The 22,570-nt window shown below is 39.5% G+C and overlaps 1 protein-coding gene across 2 annotated transcripts in view; it reads right to left on the reverse strand.

Annotated features, from left to right (window-relative positions):
* The window catches only part of LOC136862853 (ribonuclease H2 subunit A), a 159,629-nt gene extending 144,957 nt beyond the window's left edge, over nt 1-14,672 (reverse strand). The window contains exon 1 of one of the 2 annotated variants that reach the window (XM_067139117.2): nt 14,485-14,672. Coding sequence is in view for 1 of the 2 variants with exons in the window: in XM_067139116.2 (XP_066995217.2) it covers nt 14,424-14,628 (205 nt within the window). In the remaining variant the exon portion in view is untranslated. Of the gene's footprint in view, nt 1-14,423 lie in introns of both variants that reach the window. The other variant, XM_067139116.2, reaches the window with a different exon arrangement.
* Nucleotides 14,673-22,570: the final 7,898 nt, after the last annotated feature.

Consider the following 22,570-nt stretch of genomic DNA (forward strand, 5'->3'; position numbering starts at 1 on the left):
TCCATGATTCAACTCTCTCACACAATGTGAAGTAAATAGATACATACACACAAAAATCCTCATTATAAACTGTTATGCCTTTCAAAGTTAAGTCTGCCAAGCCTCTGTGAATTTACTAAATGCCTCCACCATCCCCTATTTGATATTACCACAGTGGCCTCATTTTGTTGCATACCTTTTATCTATAAAACTACAGAAACTGAGTGTAACCATCGCCATCCTGGTCTCCCTCTACTTCTCTCACCCTCCATGATGAGCTTAATATTCTCCTAGGCAACCTATCCTCCTCCATTCACCTTACATGACCCCAACAGCGCAGTTGGTTTATGCATACAGCTTCATCAATAGAGTTCATACCTAACTTAGTCATGATCTTCTCATTCCGAGTACCCTCCTGCTGTTGTTCCCACCCGTTTGTACCAGCAAACATTCTCACTACTTTCATATCTGTTACTTCTAACCTACGAAAAAGATATTGTGAGCCCAGGAAGTTGGTCTGTAAACAGACCGATGTAAAGACAGTTTCATCCGGGAGCTGACATCTTCCACAATACTGTACAGCTGATCACAACTTATAATGCTTACTCACCCGCGGCTGTCATAGTCTAATCTTATCATGCTCGGCAGAGGACACTGCACATCTCTATTACACGCCAAGCAAGAAATCCTGTTTCTGCAGGCTGTAACGCAACATATGAAGATCTTTCACAGTCAATGCCGGTCCATGCTCAATTAGCTGCAATATCTCTTGGCTACCTCACTCGTTACCTCGCCGTTTCCCCTCCGTAAGTCATGTGACCTTCACACTACAAACCTTCTTACTGGATACCTCACTCGTTACCTCGCCGTTTCCCCTCCGTAAGTCATGTGACCTTCACACTACAAACCTTCTTACTGGATAACACCATCTTTACTCTGGAACCTTCTGGCTTGTCTCATCACCCCTCCCACATATTGGTATATATAATTCCACAAAATTGTTTGAATTTGGTTCAGCATCTTTCGTGTGGTTTGGTGAAGGGAGAAGAACAGCACGCTGGTTCAAGCTGACCTGTCATTACTTCATGAACAAGGTGAGCAGGGACACTGCTGATGATGGCAGCCTTTATTGTTTGCAATATCTCAAGGCTTAAGAACTCTCTACGAGACTTATTCTTTGCAGGTGAGTTTCTCCTCGCATTACAGTAACTTTATTACGGACTTGGGTTGTTGGGTGGGACAGTACAGCGATACGGGGAGCATTGACTGGAAAGGAACATTAATGGGAGCATGTATTACATGTGCTGTGCATAAGCTATGGACATCCTCATGAATGATAACTAAGAAAATTGTATTGTTCATTTTCATTTGGTTTCATGGCGCTTTGCATCAGGACTTGATAGACTTTGGAAAAGACTTTGAAAACAAACAGCTGGTGTTAGTTATTTTAGTTTGGACATCACGTCCAAGCATGTTCTGAACAAAAGAAACAGATTTCTTTATGCTGAAATCTGATTCTGAAAATGTACTGGTTTAAAGCACGTTCTCTCTTATTCTATCTTTTCTTGGACTGTGATCTCCCCTTTAACTTTCTATTTCAAGTTTTGTAATATTAGAGTTATATGCCCTAATTTGATATTTGTGTCTAGCCACGCACACTACACCCTTCTTCATGGATACTTTTCCTATCCCTTTTCCATTCTCGGGTTTTGCTGTAAAATTGGTGATGATGATTGTTGTTGAAAAGGGCCTAACATCTAGGTCATGGGCCTCTAATGGTACAAAATGAGATGAAATGCAATGACAATTTAAAAGTCCGAAATTAATCCACTGAACAGAATTTTTTTTTTTTTTTTTTTGCTAGGGGCTTTACGTCGCACCGACACAGATAGGTCTTATGGCGACGATGGGATAGGAAAGGCCTGGGAGTTGGAAGGAAGCGGCCGTGGCCTTAATTAAGGTACAGCCCCAGCATTTGCCTGGTGTGAAAATGGGAAACCACGGAAAACCATCTTCAGGGCTGCCGATAGTGGGATTCGAACCTACTATCTCCCGGATGCAAGCTCACAGCCGCGCGCCTCTACGCGCACGGCCAACTCGCCCGGTTGAACAGAATTCAAAACACGATGATGAAGAATGAATGGATGATAAAACAATCAGTGGATCCGACCTGCAATGCCTCACCTTCCCAGAAACTATATTAAAACAATAGTTATACTGACCAAGGGATTGCTTCCAAAGCACAATCTCGACTTGATGGTATTTATTGTCTGAAGGGGTTCAAATTCCAGGTCAACAGCCCCTCATAATAGTACTTATCGCTAGTAAAGTAGAACCATGGTATTTCTCGAGTTGCGTTACTAATGAAAGGTAGCGTAAACTCATGGTGTTCCAAACATCATTATATTTCTCACGTAATGGCGCCATTCGTAGGCAATGCAGGCCAACAGTGTCACTCATAAAGTGGTACTAATCACAAGTAACGCCCAGAAACCGTGGTGTTTCAAACTTAATGGTACAAATCACTGGCAACAAAAGCCCGTGATGTTCCGCATATAGTGGTACTAATCACAGGTACTGGAAACCCAAAGTGAACCACTCTCTGCTGCTACTAATCACAAACCTATTGTGTACCTAACATAATGGTACTACTAGCAAGTAAAGGCGACCCATGGCTTTCCCCGCATGATGGTACTATTTACAAGTAGCTTTGTGATTCTAATTCAATCATCCCTTGGTCGCCCCTTCAAGTCGCCTCTTAAACACAGGCAAGGGATACCGTGGGGTTATTATTCGTCCGCATCCCCAACCCACAGGGGTTAGAGAGAGAAAAGAAGAAAAAGAAGGGATCCATCACTTCAAAAATGAAATAACGGGTGAAGAAAGGCAAGGGCCACAACGGGCGTGAAAATTAAAGACTCCTTAGGCCTCGAATGCTCTAATACCGTTGGGGTCGGAATAGAACAAGAGTTGACCAAGGGAGGTCGGACAGGATGGATGAAAGTGAGGAGCCTGGCACAAGTAACTGGAAGCAATGCCAGGACTCAGCTAAGGGCCCTGTGGGCGCCAACCCATGCTCCCAAAATGAGAGCCTCTGGGCCCCCTTTCAGTCTCCTTTTATGACAGGCAGAGTTACCGTGGTTGTACTCTTCATTTGTGTCCCCCACCCACAGGGGGTTGCTGTGAAATTGAGCAGTGCTTCCTTTTCTTAGAAATATGCACTGGTCGTAAGAATTTTACAAGACGTTGTACGCGTGTTTGTTCATTTCCTCCTCTTTGGTGCTAGATTATTAAGTTGCCTTGTTTCTTATTAATGTTGTTAATCCATTCTTTAAAGCGATTTTCATTCACTGTTAAAGAGATTTGCCCTAAAAGATTCTACAACATGAATAAAAGGGAGAACCCAATCTTATGACAGTATCTCATTCTTTGAAAACATTAAGCCACTCCGTGTTTATTTTCTGCATAATCACCTTTGCAATTGGGATTAACACTAAGGGTAGCATAGTTCTTATTTTGACAGTTCGTCCACAACTTGCATGACCCAAGTAGCGAATATTTTAGAATAGCAGACAGATCAAACAGAACATTATTTAGTTCTACGAATAACTTTACTGCTTCAGCTCCTGAAGCGTTCAATCTTAAATACAGTTTAAGGAATGTCTATCAGAGATCTTAAGGATCTTTTATCAAGAAATATTTTAAATCAAAGGTTTTTATTCACAACAATGATTGTTTGATCACCGGACTTAACTTTACCTCTTTGCTTCCACTCTAGTTTAGCAAGCCTTCACCAGAGGTCAGATTTGGACAGGGCTACTTTGTATTACCAGTAGGAGGGGGTAGACTACCTGCTACTTCCGGCCACGACACTCTGTGGGAGTCTGTGAGATGAAGCGGACAATCGGTCGCGTGAAGTAAGGACGATGGCATAGTCGGTGCGACTAACACATTAGGAGTTTTATGTGAATATAAATATGTGTAGCGAGTGTTCTTGTATTGTGTATCACATGTGTTTTAAGTGAGTAAATATATCTAAGTTAAGAATTCCACAGGAATCCAGTTATACGAACCGGCTACCTACCTCGTAATACCAATGTAAATGGTCCGTTATTGGACATTATAAATTTTCCAGCTAACTCATTCTTGGCTGCCAGCGTTTCGCCCTCATATGGTAGGTTGGGCTCATCAGTTGGTACCTAGAACACCTACCAAGATGCTGGCTAGTGCATAACATGGAGGCCACTGCGTAGGCTACTTGGAGCCACCGGCAGTGCCAATGCACTATGAGAGATTTGGTCGCTTTACCAAAACTTGATGCCTGCTTGGCTATCAGATGATTTAGATGTTGATTCTGAAATCTGAAATATTTGTCCCAAATGAGTAAATTTATAATACCAATATAAATGGTCCATCATTGAATATCTATATCTATACCTACCTCGCGTCCGATACCTACAGTCCACTACTTTCCTCGTGCTATCCTTAGCTAAACCTTGTACATATCCTAACCCACTCAATTAAAATTTGTCTACATTCCTATCTAGGGTTGCCATAATTGTCTGCCACAAAATCAAGACAAATACACATTAGCAAATAAGTTCAAATGTAGGCTAGTATTTGGCTTAATTTTAATGTGAAACTCTTTACAATATATTACAAGTTATGTTTTATTATGGCAGTTGTACTTTTGTGAAGACTGTACACAGTCAAGGTATTTGAACATTTTGACACTGGTAATTAATGTATAGAATTCAGAACAACTTACATTTGCCTATTATATTGTATGTCAAGAATGGCCCTAATTGATAACAAATGTAACCTATTTCTTTCTTCAGTCCAGTGAGCATTCATTAGTGAGAACACTCTCTCTACATTAGCATTGTGTGCAGGAAGAGAGAAGTAAAACTGGACTATTTTCAGCAATTTGGAGCATTGCTCTTCTGATATACAGCTTTTACAGAACAGTACCCACTTCTTGCTAGCTAAGAAATCACTGAATTCTTCATGTGATTTATTGAAGGTAAATCTTTGGTGTATTCATCTTTAATTTTTTTTTTCCATTTCGTTGCCATGCTTCAAAATGTTAAATATTAACTCAGAATATCACATGAATTTAATCGATTCCTACAGATTCTTCTTCTTCTTTTTCTTCGAACATAGAACAAAACAAGATTCTTTCCAGTATTCTAATTGAAAACAATTTGTAACACCGGCGGTACGTAGAAAGAAGCGATAATTCGTTAGTTTACTTTGACTACTCCATGGATAAGATCGATAAGGTAAGGTAAAATTTAATGGATACTCCTTGAGTCTCCACTATTCAATTTACTCGAAGTTTTAAGAGATTGGGCGGGTGTTTAAATTGTATTTCCTTTCGAAGTAAAAGGATTACTTTTTTAAAATCGGGACTTTTAGTCAGCCGGACGGGACATTATTTATACCACTCTAATCCGGAACAACACTAGTTTTCCGGGACGTATGGCAAACCTATCCCATTTCAATTCATGATCCGGACCAGCGGACCATGAATTGAGGTGGGATAGGGATGTAGACGAACTTGAATTGAGTTAGGATATGTACAAGGTTTAGCTAAGGATAGCATGAGGAAAGTAGTGGACTGTAGGTATCGGACACGAGGTAGGTAGCCGGTTCATACCACTGGATTCCTGTGGAATTATTAACATAGATATACTTACACACTTAAAACACACGTGATACACAATACAAGAACACTCGCTACATATATTTACATTCACATAAAACTCTGAATGAGCTAGTCGCACTGACTGACTATGCCATAGTCCTTGCTTCACGTGACAGACTGTCCGCTTCATCTCACGGACTCCCACAGAGTGTCGTGGCTGGAAGTAGCAGGTAGTCTACCCCCTCCTAGTGGTAATAAAAAGTAGCACTGTCCAAATCTGACCCCTGGTGAGGGCTTGCTAAATTAGAGTGGAAGCAAAGAGGCAAAGTTAAGTCTGGTGATCTAACAATGATCATTTTACAATTTTATGAATACATCCGCTAGTACCCATGAACTTTATCATCAAGTGTTTCATGAACAATTCAACCAATTTTAATTACTACTAGCTGATGTACCCGTGCTTTGCTACGGAATTTTACATTGTATACAGAATTCTAGGTTATGTAGAGTACATGCTGTGAGCAAGACTGTATTAAATTGCATAGCTCGTCACGTTATCCTAGAAACGCGACGGGGAAGTCACCAAACGTCTTTTTTCAGTTGAAGACTGGGTTGGGGAATTTTCATTGTAATGGTAGGTCCGTTTGCCTACCATCAGTCACAATCAGGTTGGGGAGTTTTCATTATTATGGTAGACACTCACTCTTCACCTGCATTTTTGACATCCTCAGAAAGACTGTCTCAGTGGTTTACCCAATTGAAAAGAACATGTCATTACAATGACGTCAGTAGGAATGGCACGATTAAATGCAATGCTTTCATGTGAAATACTCTATCAAATGAAAAACTCACATTTTCTCATTTTTAACGAACAGGACTACGCTGCCGATCTAACAGTCCAAAGTTCTATCAATCAATCAATCAATCAATCAATCAATCAATCAATCAATCAATCAATCAATCAATCAATATTGATCTGCATTTAGGGCAGTCGCCCAGGTGGCAGATTCCCTATCTGTTGCTTTCCTAGCCTTTTCCTAAATGATTTCAAAGAAATTGGAAATTTATTGAACGTCTCCCTTGGCAAGTTATTCCAACCCCTAACTCCCCTTCCTATAAATTAATATTTGCCCCAGTTTCTCCTCTTGAATTCCAAGCTGGAATGATAAAAGCTGCAGATAGCTGTGATCTGTGAACACTCCGTCCTTTTTCGGCAGGGAGCGGGTCAAATAGTGAAGACTCCCAGGGCAAAAACTATGCCCTTTAACTAATATGTTCCCTAGGAGTACCCGATGTGTCTGAAAATCTTCACTACACTGGCGGCGGAAGAATCTATCTGACTTGGAGGCAAATTTTTACTCCAAGCCAGAGGAGAAACCCCCTCTTCACTGCTAATTTGGAATAAAATGAATGTAGAATTTTATAAAAGTGAAGAGGAAGAAGCTTTTCTTAAGAAACGGATCTTTTCAGTGTTGAATTTTGAGCTATTTAGTGAATTGTGGTGCTATAATTTGGAATCGGCCTAAATTGTAATTCTAGACCAGGTCATACTACTACTACTACTACTACGTGAGCCTCTGCCTACGTGTGCACACTGCACATTCAAAACAGCACGTCAGAGTAGGGATCGAATAGCTGGAATACTATGACGAACCAGGGTGTTACATACCGGCTGTATCAGAAAATGTATGAACCAGAGGAATGGCATGCTAAAGAAGAAAGGTTTCTAACTCCCCACCTATTTCCCGGCAGCCCGCCAGTATTCAGTCAGACTGTTATACTCGGTACACAGCAGTAATCCCATGTATCGGAGTTGAGAGGCAGAATAAGAGACAAAGAACATCACAACAAACAATGGTCAATGTAATGTTATTGTTGGTCAATGTTATGTGCTTTCGATACTGTAGGCCTTCACATCTAGTTTCCTTCCGACTCTGAAATACCACTTTTACCGTAGTCGGTACGGTAAAACTGAACAAAATATAAATGATCGGAAATTGTATTCGCTATAACTTTTGTTATGTAATACTTTATGATAGGACCAATAACACAGGTATTTAAAAATTACATTTTAGGTGCCTTCCCCTAATCTACAATTTCATCCAGGGTGAAAAAAACTTGTTTCTAGCTTAGACTGTTGTTTCTTATTCCCCGACTCTATATACCGATTTTCATTAAACTCTGTTAACCTATTTTCTCGTGGCTCAGCGTTGATATGGACTTAGCAACAAAATTACAAATTCATGAATATCTGTGTTATCATAGCCGGTACGGTAAAAATGTATAAGACATAAATGGTTGGAAATTTAATTCTATATAACTTTGGTTGTGTAGTATTTATCGATACGACCACTAATAAAATAAATAGTTTAGAATTAAATTTTAGGTCTTCCCCTAAACTACCATTTCTATCAGCGTGAATAAAATTATTTATGGCCTATATTGTAGCGACTTATTCCCCGACTTTGTATACCAATTTTCATGAAATTCTCTTTAGCCGTTTTCTAGTGATGCGTGTACATACATACAGACAGACAGAAATTACGGAAAAGTAAAAAGTGCATTTCCTTGTTACTGGGGACATGACCGATACTGAAATACCATTCTTTTTATTTAAATTCTGAGCAATGTACAGACAAAACTCTTATTTTATATATATATAGATTACTATATGACTTGCAACTTTAACAAAGTTTGCTAATACTTTATTTTAAATGTCCTTGCATAAAGTGTTCTTAATTTGTCTTTCCAATCTATTGTAACGGTTCAAATCCCGTTACAAGGTGAAATCTTTATTTTTATTATTATTATTTTATCTGTCATATTATTATTATTATGTCCCTACTATTATTTTATCGTGAGATTACTATTATTGTATTATAATTATTATTCAATTTCATTCTACAATGTTTGTCACTTGCGTGAATGTAGTTAAATGTATGCATATATATGTGTGTGTGTAGATTAACACTAAAAACATGTACAGTGAGAGTTGATGTATATCAGATGTGGATATGACATTGTTTCATTGTGCAATACTGCTGGCGTTACTGCTAAGTCATTGCTACGTCATCGTGCGTATTTAGCGCTGAGCTCACGTTCTTGGAGATACCCACTGCGAGCCGCGGGGAATTTTGCCATAGGGTGTAATATTTGTCACGAGGTGGGAGTAGATCATAGTTATTTCTGGAAGTTACGTAGGTGTGTCAACCAATGTCTATAAAAGGTGGCTGTTTCTTGTAGCGTCAGTCATTCAATTGGAAGGAGAGGCGACAGTTGGTCGGAGTGTGAATGAGATGGAGAGGCCCCAGTCGGTCATTAAGTCAACGGGAGTCTATGGGAAGGAGAGGACTCAATGATTCATTACTCATTGGTCATTGAGAGAACGAGGCTACAGTTGGTCGGTCTCTTAGTTGAAGATACGCACGGGAAGGCTTACCACGAAGTCATAGAAGGATAGACTTACCAAGTAGTCATCAGGATGCAGAAGAAGCAGTCACATGGATACATCACCAAATTATGCTTGACACATCTACAGTAAACATCAGATCTAAGGAATACGTCGTAATTACACTCAAAGTGTTGAAGGTACAGTCAAATTAACCTTTGCGTATAAATTGTTAAATGTTCAGTCAAGAAGAATTCAAATTCATGCCTAGTTTCTTTCAGACCGGGCGAGTTGGCCGTGCGTGTAGAGGCGCGCGGCTGTGAGCTTGCATCCGGGAGATAGTAGGTTCGAATCCCACTATCGGCAGCCCTGAAAATGGTTTTCCGTGGTTTCCCATTTTCACACCAGGCAAATGCTGGGGCTGTACCTTAATTAAGGCCACGGCCGCTTCCTTCCAACTCCTAGGCCTTTCCTATCCCATCGTCGCCATAAGACCTATCTGTGTCGGTGCGACGTAAAGCCCCTAGCAAAAAAAAAAAGTTTCTTTCAGTTGCTATGTCATAATCTCATATTCTCATCTGTTTTAATTGCAGCAGTTCTCACTATTTTATTGAAATTATTTCAAGAATATATTTTGTTCTATCAAATTAATTTAGCGTTTCAATAACATAACTTCAAATTTAATGGGGAAACCGAACGCAAATCTCCTTTTCCCAGAACTTATATGGTATGTTGTCAAAAGTAAGCTTATTACCCCACACCCTAGAGATAGTCAAGATTCTCATTCTATTATTGCTGCACTGAGTGGTAGATGGCGCCCATCAAATAACGTATGTGTAAGTAAGCAGGTAAGAAGTAAGTGTGAGTACAAGGTTCGACGATTGTGTATTTTATTTAATGAATATTAATTTTCATATTTTCCATTTTAAATGCAGATATTTCATATTACTCAAGTATGGTTCGTTCATTATTGGAATATGCAAACAGTGTTTGGGATCCTCACCAGGAATACCTAATAAAAGAAATAGATAGTGTGCAGAGGAAAGCAGCAAGATTTGTAACAGGGGATTTCAGGAGAAACAGTAGTGTATCAGAAATGTTAGAGGAACTTGGGTGGGAAACTTTAAGTAAGAGAAGGGAGAAAACTATACTTATAGGATTATATAGAGCCTATACAGGAGAAGCAGCATGGAGAGAAATCCGTGAGAGGCTTCAGTTGGAAAATAATTATATTGGCAGAACTGACCACAAGTATAAAATTAGAAGGAATTTTAGCAGAAGCGACTGGGGTAAATTTTCATTCATTGGGAAGGGCGTGAAGGAGTGGAACAGTTTACCAGGGGTAGTATTTGATCCTTTTCCAAAATCTGTACAGGTATTCAAGAAGAGAATAAACAGCAACAGGGAAAATAAATGAAATGTTAGAGGGCATTCGACCAGTGCAGGCTATTGTAAACAAAAAATGTGTTTAAAAAAAATTAATTCCATCCCCTGGGCAGTGTTTCATAAAACTAACTAATAATATTAGAACTCATGAAAATAATTATTAGTTAACCAAATTCTGTTTCATCAAGGTTTACACATGACTAATAAAATATCTTCACTAATAATATTAGTTCATTAGTCAGCTGATACAAATGGAGGTTAGAATCGGTCTGTTGCATATGTTCTTGGTTTGGGTTTATTCCTAGCAGTAGGCTAATGCTTGACTACAACCGACTACTAATCCACATGTTCAAAAGGCTCACTTGATATTTTCGTTATGACTTCAATACATAAGAAAATGGATAAAAGTGAAAATAATGTGAGAGAAGAAAATTTCTTTGCAGAAAGTGATTGAGTTAAAGCGTCAACTATTCGCAGCCTTTTGCACACTATAACCCTCCTTGTTCCTTTTACTTTTCTATTTCATGTGCTCTTAAAAATCTGAGATGGACTAGCAAAATCTTTGTTTACTACCCCTGTTGTTAGGGGCAGTAGAATAACAGCCACTGTATCCCCTGCCTGTCGTAAGAGGCGACTAAAAGGGGTCCCAGGGCTCTCAACTTGGGAGCGTGTGTTGGCGAACATGGGGCACTGAGTTGAGTCCTGCCATTGCTTCAACTTACTTCTGCCAGGCTCATTTTCATCTACCCTTCTGACCTCCCTTGTTCAACTCTTGTTCTTTTCCGACCCTGACAGTATTAGGTTGGGAGGCCGAGAGTCTTTCATTTTCACGCCCTTCGTGGCCCTTCTCTTTCTTTAGCCAATACCTTCATTTTTCAAAATGTCGGATCCTTTCCATTTTTTATCTGATTAGTGTTGTTATAGATGATGGTTGCCTAGTTGTAGCCTACTTCCACTTAAAACAATAATCGTCACCAGCATCATCTTGGTTTACTGGTGATATAAGGCAAGATTTTAAAAGATATTTGGAGTGTCCGAACAGAACTGCACTAGAGAAACACAATGATACTGTGTATCACTACCAACTGGTAGAGTGCAATGCAAAGCTGCTATTTTAAGGTTATGCTTCATTCCTTGCAGTGGAACGTTCTATTACACATAAATCCTATCAAGCAAATACTCAAAAGTTATGTAATGTAACCTAAATCTCCCACTGTACCGGTATTCACATGTTTGACGTAACATTTATTGAACGGTGAATACCTACACTCGTTCCTTATCACTATTTGAATCAGAGTCGACCATTTCAGTGATCTTCATGATTTTATGCCAAAATATTAAAATACCGCTCACTTTGGTTTCACTAATAATATGAATTATGAGTCAAAATACACTCATGGAAATAATCCTAATAATATCAGTAACTTTTATTAGTCATGTTGTCTATGAAACAATTTACTAATATTATTAGGAACATCTACTAATAATTTTGACTCGTAAACTAATAACTAATATTATTACCTAACAATTTTATGAAACATAATACTATTATTGGATTCTTACTAATAATATTAGTGAAAGATGTTTTATGAAACAGGGCCCTGGTCCATGGAGTTTGGACAGCCAAAGTAGGGGACTGCCTGTAGGGGTGAAGTACAGTGGGGACTTTAGGGCCCTGGGACCGCTACGGTAGCTGTGAAGGCCCTTCAGGAACTCTGAAAAGTGGTGGCAAAAGGGGGCTCTAGTTAAGACGCAGCAGGTTGTTATGCTACTTAGGTTCCAAAATGGGTTTTAAAAAAAGTAAATAAATGCAATGTAAATTTCAATCTTATACCAGTTGCATAGTGTTATTTGAAGTAATTCCACATACTGTATATGAGTTGACCATGTCTGTAAGTATAGGAGATATTATAAGTAGAATTTTGTAAACAATATAAATTTATTAAGGATGATCTGTTTAATAGAAAAAAATTGTTAGCATAAATTGTATATTATTGTATTCTAGAAAAAAAAAATTTATTCTCTTTTTAATTTAAAATTTAGTGCTTGACAATGTATTTTAGTGTACCATTTGCCACCGAGGTAGACACCTCATTTGCAAATAAAGAGATTTTGATTTGATTAAACATGTCTTAGGAATTGGTTCTGCAACCATTTAAACCATGTTACATAGGTACAACAATATTTATTCCAAGAGCTAAGCAACCTCTCAAAGATTCAGGCAAATGCTGGGGCTGTACCTTAATTAAGGCCATGGCCGCTTCCTTCCAACTCTTAGGCCTTTCCTCTCCCATCGTCCCCATTAGACCTATCTGTGTTGGTGCGACAGCCACTAGCAAAAAAAAATAAAATTAGATGCAGAACATTACACTGAGGATCTGTTAAAATTACAGCTGGCGTTATGTCAATTTTAAACATTACTCAGTGTAAACCAAACTCAATTAAGTTCTTTACGATATAAGAATCTGTGGATTTTGCGGACTGAATGATGGAGGTCTATAATGTTTTGTGTATGTATCATAGGGCTTTCCATGTCCGGAGTGTCCAAGTACATGATTGGCACGCCTGATGCAGGTCTTTATTTGACTCCCGTGGGCGACCTGCACATCTGGATATGGGACGGTTATGAAACTGAGGTAGGAAGAGGGTGAAATCCAGTATTGGCACGTACCCTACTCCTGCCGAATAATACCAAGGTGTCTGTGCAAAGCTTTATGTCGCCATCTGACAGACGAATTATCATCAACACATGAACACTGCAGAGAGGTTTGGAATTGAATCCAGGCTATAGGCACACAATCTAGTGGTCAGAAATTGTACACCACCAACTCTCCTACCTTGCCGGCCAACATTCTGATGGTGAAAATTTTTCAACCAACCGGCTAACCACAATGTCAGATCATTTAGATTGACGATCATGACCACCAGGCGGGTTTTATGTATGCATGTATTTTACTGTGCAACAAAGAAAAAGGTTATATAGACTTTGCATATTACTTTGGAAAGGTGTGTTAGGGTGTACGGCGAATTCAAACAGATGCTCGACATGTACATTCACGGTGGTGTAATCAAATCCCTGCAAACAGTCAACTGACATCATCCACGGTTGTGTAATCAATACCATGCAAACAGTCAACGGACGTTTAAGGATGCTTACATGTACAACACCCATGTCAGTGTATTTAACGGCATGTTACAGAACCTCTACCCTATGCACCTCTCAACATTCACAGCTGTCCACAGGGGCAATAAAGATGAAGAATTCTTGTTATTACAATGAAATAGTTAAAGAGTACAAATCGTTATAAATGACAGGTGACTAATACACCACAATCTCCAAACACCTTCTGAGACAACATACAGTTAGACTTCCTTGCTTTAAAAGCTGTGTTTATTATTTTTCATAAGGATGTCATATTCAAGAACAACTGCACTTGTCCTCTGCAACTGGCTCAAGCACAAATTGAATCGGCAATCTTCGATTTCCAGAATCAGCAATGAACAACAAAGACAGGAACAGGAAGAAAATAACCCAAGGTAGAGTATGAGGGCACAAAAATAAGAGGTTAGATCAACATCATTTTTAGCTCTGTTGAAGCAAATACAAATATTATAATGCCATTTTCTTCTGTAATAAAGCACTGTCACAAATCAATTTTGTAAGTAACACAAGTAATGCTTTAGAACAAATTCATCACAAAAGTAGATAGTTCTTTCTCTGCACTAGTGTGTATCTACATCGTATTCTTCAATAAACTCCTCTATCACATAAACAATGAACCTTAAGTATCACAAGACTAACAACGAAGGAAAGAAATACACAATGCAGTCAAAGTAATCTCAACGATGATCATAATGGAGGAGAATCTAAGCAAACGATGACCTACAGTACACTGGATTCGCCCCACAACATATAACAAATTTCAGAATTGAAACATCTCCAAGGAAATATCCTTGCTTCACCCCGCATACAACTTCACATCACCAGAAAACTGACCATAAGAAAATAAGGAAATACTCAACCTAGGACGGGCCCTCTTCCAGCTTCATCGACACCAAGAATGCATGGCTCACCCTTACAAACCTCGGGCGTTTCTGAAGAAATAACTATGTTCCTTGAGTTATCATTTGTTTTAAAATATGACTCGACATCAGACAAAGATTGAAACCGCGATAAACGTCCTACGTCCATTATTACATTAATTTTTTGCACAGACAACACAAACATGCACGTCAATTGCCGCGCTTAACACGCATACAGAGCAGCCAATAGCAAGGAAATTTCCCACCACTAGGGATTCTATCCTCTTTGGGCCACTCGATCGCCTGCTCGAGCAGGCTCGAGTGCTGACGTCACGAACTGGTGTGTCGAGCGTGGTCGAGCCAGATCGAGCAACACGGAATTCCCTCGTGACGTAGGCTTGCATGTGCGCTAAGCAGGAGTGTGTATTAGGGCTCGAGCCACAATTCCGTCTGCACTCATTCACGTTGATATTCACCTTCCGGCACTACGCGTAGAGTAGAAGTAGAGTCATTAGCGATAGCGTCCATTCAACAGAAATACATAGTACGTACCGTAAGTCATAGTGGACGCATCAGTTTATTAAATCCATATATGCCCAGAATTACTTTTTTTTTTTTTTTTTTTTATCAAATGGAAGTGACTGCTCGACATGGCGATGAGCTCTGTATAGTGATAGTATTTGTGTGGTTTTCCTTTCGTTACTTGGTCGCTACTTCCATTTTTGGTTCTTCTGAACATTGTATGTATCATTTTAATAATATATTCTGTTCAGTTTTATTATAATGCTATATTTACTATTTCTCCTACATAATAAAAAAATGTGAACAGACCTGAATATAACTGGGTTTTTTGCTATTGGTTTTACGTCACACCGACACAGATAGGTGTTATGGCGGCGATGGGATAGGAAAGGTGTTAGGAGTGGGAAGGAAGCGGCCGTGGCCTTAAGTTAGGTACTATCCCGGCATTAGACTGGAGGAGAAGTGGGAAACCACTTCGAGGATGGCTGAGGTAGGAATCGAACCCACCTCTACTCAGTTGACCTCCCGAGGCTGAGTGGACCCCGTTCCAGCCCACGTACCACTTTTCAAATTTCGTGGCAGAGCCGGGAATCGAACCCGGACCTCCGGGGGTGGCGGCTAATCACGCTAACCACTACACCACAGAGGCGGACTTACTTACATATTACGCCGTATCATTTCTCAGGCGATAATATTACTCTAGGATAACAACCATATAATCCATATACTCCTATGTTGTGTAAGAGATTCAATGTATTCCGTTAATAATGTTAAGGCGTTATCATTATAAATATTATTTTCATGGTACGAAATGTAACAAGCTATTTCTGAAATTGCCGGGTGAGGATATAGTTTGTTCAGTTGTGTTCCTGTACACACACTGGTTTCATTTCATTAGTATTAAAAGAGCAAAGAAGATTGCCACTCATCTGATTTAGTACAAGGTAATCACGCATAGATGGCAGGCCATACTCCTGCTCGAGTACTGCTCGACCTAGATCGAGCAGTGACGTTATCAGCTCGAGCCGCTCGAGCTGCGCTCATGCCCATCCCTACCCACCACACTCCACGAATAGGGATGTTCTTGTTCTTGTTCCTGAAGTTGATGTGGGCTCGTTATTTCACCCAGACACAATACTTTATTATATTTGCACTAGTTCGACACTCGCACACATTCCGATAAAGTAGGACACCAATGCAGTTCGCAATGTTCTCTGATTGAGAAGTACTTGAAGATTGAGTAAAGTAGACCGTGCAGTGGACGCACAAAATGGTTTCAAAGTACTTGAAATAGTTCATTAGAAGACGTAGCACCTAGACAAATGAGAGTGATTAAATTATGTATGGGACACAAGGTATACTAATCTTCACGCTAGAGTGGCCGATCTCAGCGACTTCTACAAAACAAAACAAACAACACCGGATCGACATATAAGGGATAAGTAGGAGCTGGGGGTAGAACGATTGAGGGGTTAATACATGTGAGAGTGTGGGACGTTGGACCAAGGGAAATTAATATCTCATCAATTTAGTGAGCGGAAAGTGTTATTGAGATCGTAAACAACGAAAAAACTAAGGGGCGCTGACAGTGTAATGATATGATGGCAATGACAGTGTACAAGCGATCGGGTGAGGGGGACAGATGAGAATATACGGTACCTATGTGGGGTGTTTTAAAAGGACGCGGTAGGGAGGACGTGAGTCAAATGAGAATATACAGTATGAAATGTACGAGCTTGAGGGAAAATATTATGAAACAAGTGATGGATGTTAATTTATGTTGGTAATGAGGGATTAGAGTTGTGAATTAGAGTGATGTAAGAACTGATTTAATATACTTATTATTGTGTGAGAGGGCTTGTATACCAGACATGCAATTGACGTGGGGAGAGGATAATTGAAATGTACTAAGCTTGTGTACAGGCAGCGTCGAGAGGAGTTACACAACGGACATTGTAAAAGAGATGATTGATATCGGCATGTACGGATCCACAATGACATAGGGGATGCTGTTGTAAACGAAATCGAAATTTATATAGAGGTGTAAGAGCATGATTAAAGCGAAAGCGTAAGATATTGATGATATGCCGATGAGTGTAGGTTGCGTGTTGATACCAGAAACTAGTAGGTAATAGTGGTTGTAGATTATGATAGAAATTGTCCTTCTCACGTGCAGATGTTGTCCATATGTGTTGCCATGATTGTTTGTGTTGTGATTTTAACAGAGATATGAAATCTGTGGCTGGAACAGAAAATGTAGCTGGGTTTGTAGATAAGAGTGAAGCCTCTTTCGCTAATCGATCAGCCTTTTCATTACCTGGTATGTTTTTATGTGCCGGTATCCAAATGAGTGTAACTTGGACACCTAATTGGTTTAATGTAAATAGGATGTGCTTTACGTTATATACATACCAGTTCAGCGTACACTTGTTAGATTTTAGTGTTTGGAGCACGGAGAGAGAGTCAGTAAATATATTAGCAGATTGTATGGATGAATTTTTTATGTACAATAACGTTTGTCGTATGGCAAGGAGTTCTGCAGAAAAAAAAGAAAAAATGACGATAAATGAAACAATTCAGCATATTGAGTTTGTTCGTAGTAAAAAGCAGCTCCAACACCACAAGAATGTTTGGATCCATCAGTATAAAAGTTGGCACATGCATTAGTGGATGAAATACGATTTTTTAGAATATAGAGGGAAATACGAAAGCCGGTAAGGGAGCATAGCAAAGGACGATTCTTTAGAATAACTAATAGCAGGAGTATACTGAATCACGTCATATTACACAGAATAGTATTGTAACACATGACTACGAATAATATTAGGTTTAAATGGGGTGACGGACTCTAATGCCCAAATTAAGGCAGGGGCTCAGCAATTTTGTGGGAGAGGTGATGGGAATGATTGAGCGAGAAGTTGTATTCTGGGTATAAGGTTATTGGAGATCACTAGAAGTCGCTTGAGAAGATACTTACGTACTAGATTTCTGCGTCGAAGTAGAAGAGGAGGGTCACCAGTTTCTACTAGTAAGGCGTTAGTAGGAGTGGTATATAATGCACCAAAACAAACTGGTAGCGCTTGATATTGTGTCGTGTTGAGGGATTGAAGGGAGGATGGTGATGCAAGATCAATGATATGTGCACAGTAGTCGACACGAGCACGGATAGTAGAGCAGTATACTAATGTTGCTGTAACAGGATCAGCTCCCCAGGAACGAAACGTAATAGCTTTTAGTAGGTTAATATATGTGGCAGTACAGTTTCGTAGGTGTTGTATATGTTGGGGTAAGTGTAATTTACGATCAAGTATAATGCCAAGATATTTATGGTGCGAACGTATGGGAATTTCATATGTATCGAACAGTAAGGGCTCTGAATTATAAACACGCTTGTTAGTAAAAATTACCGCAGGGCATTTATCAGGAGATAAGGATAACCCATGAGTGTGTAGCCAAGACTGGACTTTAATCAGGAGCTGTGTTATGCATTTCCGAGCAACATCTACATCTTGATGGGAAAAATAGATAAATATGTCGTCAGCATACATAAGAATTCTGGCAGATTGGAGGGCAAGTTGCTCAAGGTCAGATAAATACAAAGCAAACACTATCCCACTGAATATATCACCTTGAGGGATGCCGACAGTAGCTTGTCGAGGGGATTGTGTAGTGAGAGGAGGTTTGAAGATAAGAGTGCGATATATTAATAGATGGCGCAGAAGAGTTATGAAAGTGGTCGGGATTCCTTTCTGTAATAACACATCCCATAACATATTCAGGGGGACTGAATCAAAGGCACGTCGTATATCTAGGAAGACAGCAAGAGTGTGCTGTTTCCTAGATTTAGGTAATAATATGTCAATAATAAGCATATTGATCGCATCTTGAGCACTTCTACCTTTACAGTAAGCATACTGATACTTTGGAAGGAGGGAATAATACTCTAAGTACCACAGAAACCTTTTGAGCAGGATTTTAAGAAATAGTTTGCGTAGGCAAGATGGCAAGATTATTCCTCTAATATTGTGAGGGGTGGTCATTGGACGACGAGGCTTTGGAACCGGGATTAGGAAAAAAGTGTTCCATTCCGGAGGAGGAGTCGTAGTCGTTAACACAAAATTAAAGTACTGAACAATCACTTGTATGGCTTTGATCGGCAATTGTTGTAAAATAGCGTAAGAGATATAATCAGGACCGGGGTGGACGATTTGCAGGGTTAAGTATGGACGTGAGCTCTGGGAGAGTGATGGGACGAGAAAGGACGGTAGACCGATTAGTGGAAGCAGACATAGCTCGGGTATAAGGTGGAAGTACATAATCTGGAGTGAGGGATATTAGAAATTCATTCAGAATATTCGACGTGATATGAGGGCGAGGGACATGATTGGAAGGCCGAGTGAGAGCACGGATAGCATTCCACAACTGAGATGCAGAAATATGAGTATGGAAGGAGGATATAAAAGTTTTCCAGGCTTGTCGTTGTTTTTGATTGAATACACGTCGGATATGAGCAATATGATGTTTGAGGTGAAAGTAGTGTGAAGGGGTTAAAGTTTTACGATATATTTGGAAAAGTCTCTTGCGTTTGAGGATTAATTGGTGGCACTCAGCGTCCCACCACTTTAATTTAGAGGTACCAGTTGTTATGGAGTTTGATAGTGTTTTAAAAGGATGGTATAGGTCCAGATACTGTGTTATGATTTTGAGAATTGATTGATAGGATAATTCTGTTGCAGGTGATTTCTCTAATTGAGCTACCATGAAGGACTTAAAGTACGAAGGACTGAAATGTTTCATGGAACGAAATTGACCGGTGTAATGGTGGTTAAGAGGGTGTTTAGTAATATACCCATGTCCATAAGTAATGATGTTAGGAAAGTGATCACTTGTATGAGTGTCTCTTAGTACTCTCCACGTGGTTATAGAGGCAAGAGTGTTGCGGCAAAGTGATAAATCGACTGCGCTAGGTAATGAACCAGGAGGAGTGAGCCTGGTAGGGAAACCATCATTAATAATCAGGAGATTATGTTGATTTACAGCATGTAAGAACTGTATGAACTGAGTATGATGTATAATGACATCTCGGAAAAAAGTAGTTGGGTATCAGATGGAAATTGATTAAAAAATTTGTACCATTGTGCGAATGAGATGTAATTATCGGGAGGATTATATAAGTTTATAACATATGTGTTATGATACATAATGCCCAGGGAATAGGTGTTTGGTATTATGTATTGCAGATGTAATGGAGTGTTCGATAACGAATTATGTATCATAAGTGCGACACCATCAAATCCTGATCCATCATGGCGTTCAATAGAATAACTTGGAAAATTAAAGTTAGTGTTATGAGAAAGCCATATTTCTTGCAGAGCGACTATATGAGGAGATGCTTCGTGCATTAGAATTTTTAATTCGTATTGTTTATTTTTTAGACTCCTAGCATTCCATTGAAGAATGCGTACTACCATTATTAAATATAAGGTGTAAACTTTTTCGAAGTTGACTAATAACTGGTAAAATATTGGGGTGATCTCCAATTAGTTGTGTTAGCTGCATTAGAAGGTTGAGAACACACTGTTGGACATGTTCTCGCTGTGTTAGTGTGGGACCTGTTTGTTGTTGATGCTGTGCGGGTTGCATTGGGATTGTTGGATCGATGTTGATGGAGTTGGCTGACTGGGTTGAATGGGGTATGGATAACACGGAGATTGAGAGGGGCGAGGGGATGTAGTGGGTTGCACTATCTGGAGATATCCAGCTCTATCATAGCCGGGAGAAGGCTTAGGTGGCAAATCCTTGACAATCACTTGCGTGAATTTGCGTTTACGCTGCATTCCTTGTATTGGAGAAGAATGTTGCAAGGGTAGGGGAGGAAATTGTTGAATGTTATTGTAATCAGAATAAGTAGGTGGAAATAGTCGAGCAGAAGCTTCTGAAAAAAAGATGTTATCAGTGCACATTAGTTTTTTAATCTCTATTTGCCTCTGATGAACAGCATAATCAGATGAGCCCGTTTCATGCTCCCGATTGCAATGTAGACATAGTTTGACATTAGCAAGGCAATCGGAGGTAGCATGATTCAAACCACAGTTGCGACAACGGAAGTTAGTGGACTAGCAATTGCGAATGGTGTGACCATAACTCTGGCATTTGGAACAAATAATGGGCTAGAATATAAAGGGATTGACTTCCAATATTACACGATAGATTGAAACATATTTGGGCAATGATTTGGAGCAAAAAACAATTTTTACGGAGCCTGTAGGTAGGTATACTGCCTGACCATCTCGGAGAGTTTTGCGACGTAGGCGATGAACAGAGTGTACTTTTACGTCAGTCTTAAGTAAGGCAAGAATATCTGATTCAGTTAAATCTTTCTCAACACCGCGTATAATGCCAACCCGGAAGATATTTGAGTGAGGAATAAAGGCATGTAACTTGTGTGTATCAAGGAACTCATTCTGCAAAAAATCATTAGCATGATTAGGAGAGTGAAAGTTTACCTGAATTCGATTACGGCCTTTGTACTGAATGGATTTAACAGAAAAGTTTCTTTCATGAAGTAAACGCCCAATAACCATGGGGTGCAGGTTGCCAATGTTATTACCATTTTTGGATGAAACAACACCAATATACGGGCCTGGGTGGTTTAATGGGTATAAATTACATTACATATTGCTTGGAGGGTGGGCAGGAGGGAGGAGGGTTATTATTGCATTGGGTCGAAGTTTGCAACGAAGGGGTATTAGGAGAACTATCAGTCACGTTTGTATCCATTTTCACCTCCTCTTCCCGTTCAACATTGCTATTTGCTGCGGGATGAAAGTCCCCAGTACCTCCACTATCAGAACTCATGCCACCACTTCACAAATCACACTCAACCTAGGACGCGAATTCAGGAGTAAGTTCTAGAAACTTCAAGATACAGAACACGAAACCTCGAACACTACCAACCCTACAGGACGATGTCGCGAATGAGACTGGCCAAGTAGTACACGGTATGAGCTTATCGAGCGCCAATTGTTCTCACGAGGTAACGTGACTCTTCTAAATACAGTAGCGACAATACGCGACACTTTCGAATTTAGCCTTGTTAAAATGGGAGACATGTAGCAAGTGGCGCTCCTAATGGCTTGACCTGAAAATTCGCGCTAAATTCAAATATCAATGGAAATGTATGTACGGAAATGGATAAATAAATTACGTCTAGAAAGAAAGTGTTACTAAGATATTAACTTCAAAGTTGCAAAAGCAGTTCTGGATAAATGAATGAAGTTTATTATTTAAAGACTGATTTTAGACATATAATCAAGATGTGAAATGGACTGCTGTGAAAGGGCTTGATCTTTCATGTATGCAATAAGCACGGTCTCCACTGATTAACATTTACAACAACATGTTAAATGTTAAAAGTGTTAAATGTTAACTGGTGACACCATCAACATTGTTAAATGTTGAATACGGTTTCATTTAACATTGTGTCCACACTAAATAAACATGTTAAACTTGACTTTCTTTGTTTACATATAGGTAGTTCATCATATCAGTTTGTGGTGATACATTTAGGTGGTGTCTGGTATTTTCAAACAAGGACAATGTACTCAGACGAAGAGGATTTGGCC

This window comes from Anabrus simplex, chromosome 2, assembly GCF_040414725.1.
Source record: "Anabrus simplex isolate iqAnaSimp1 chromosome 2, ASM4041472v1, whole genome shotgun sequence".
Taxonomy (NCBI): Eukaryota; Metazoa; Arthropoda; class Insecta; order Orthoptera; family Tettigoniidae; genus Anabrus; species Anabrus simplex.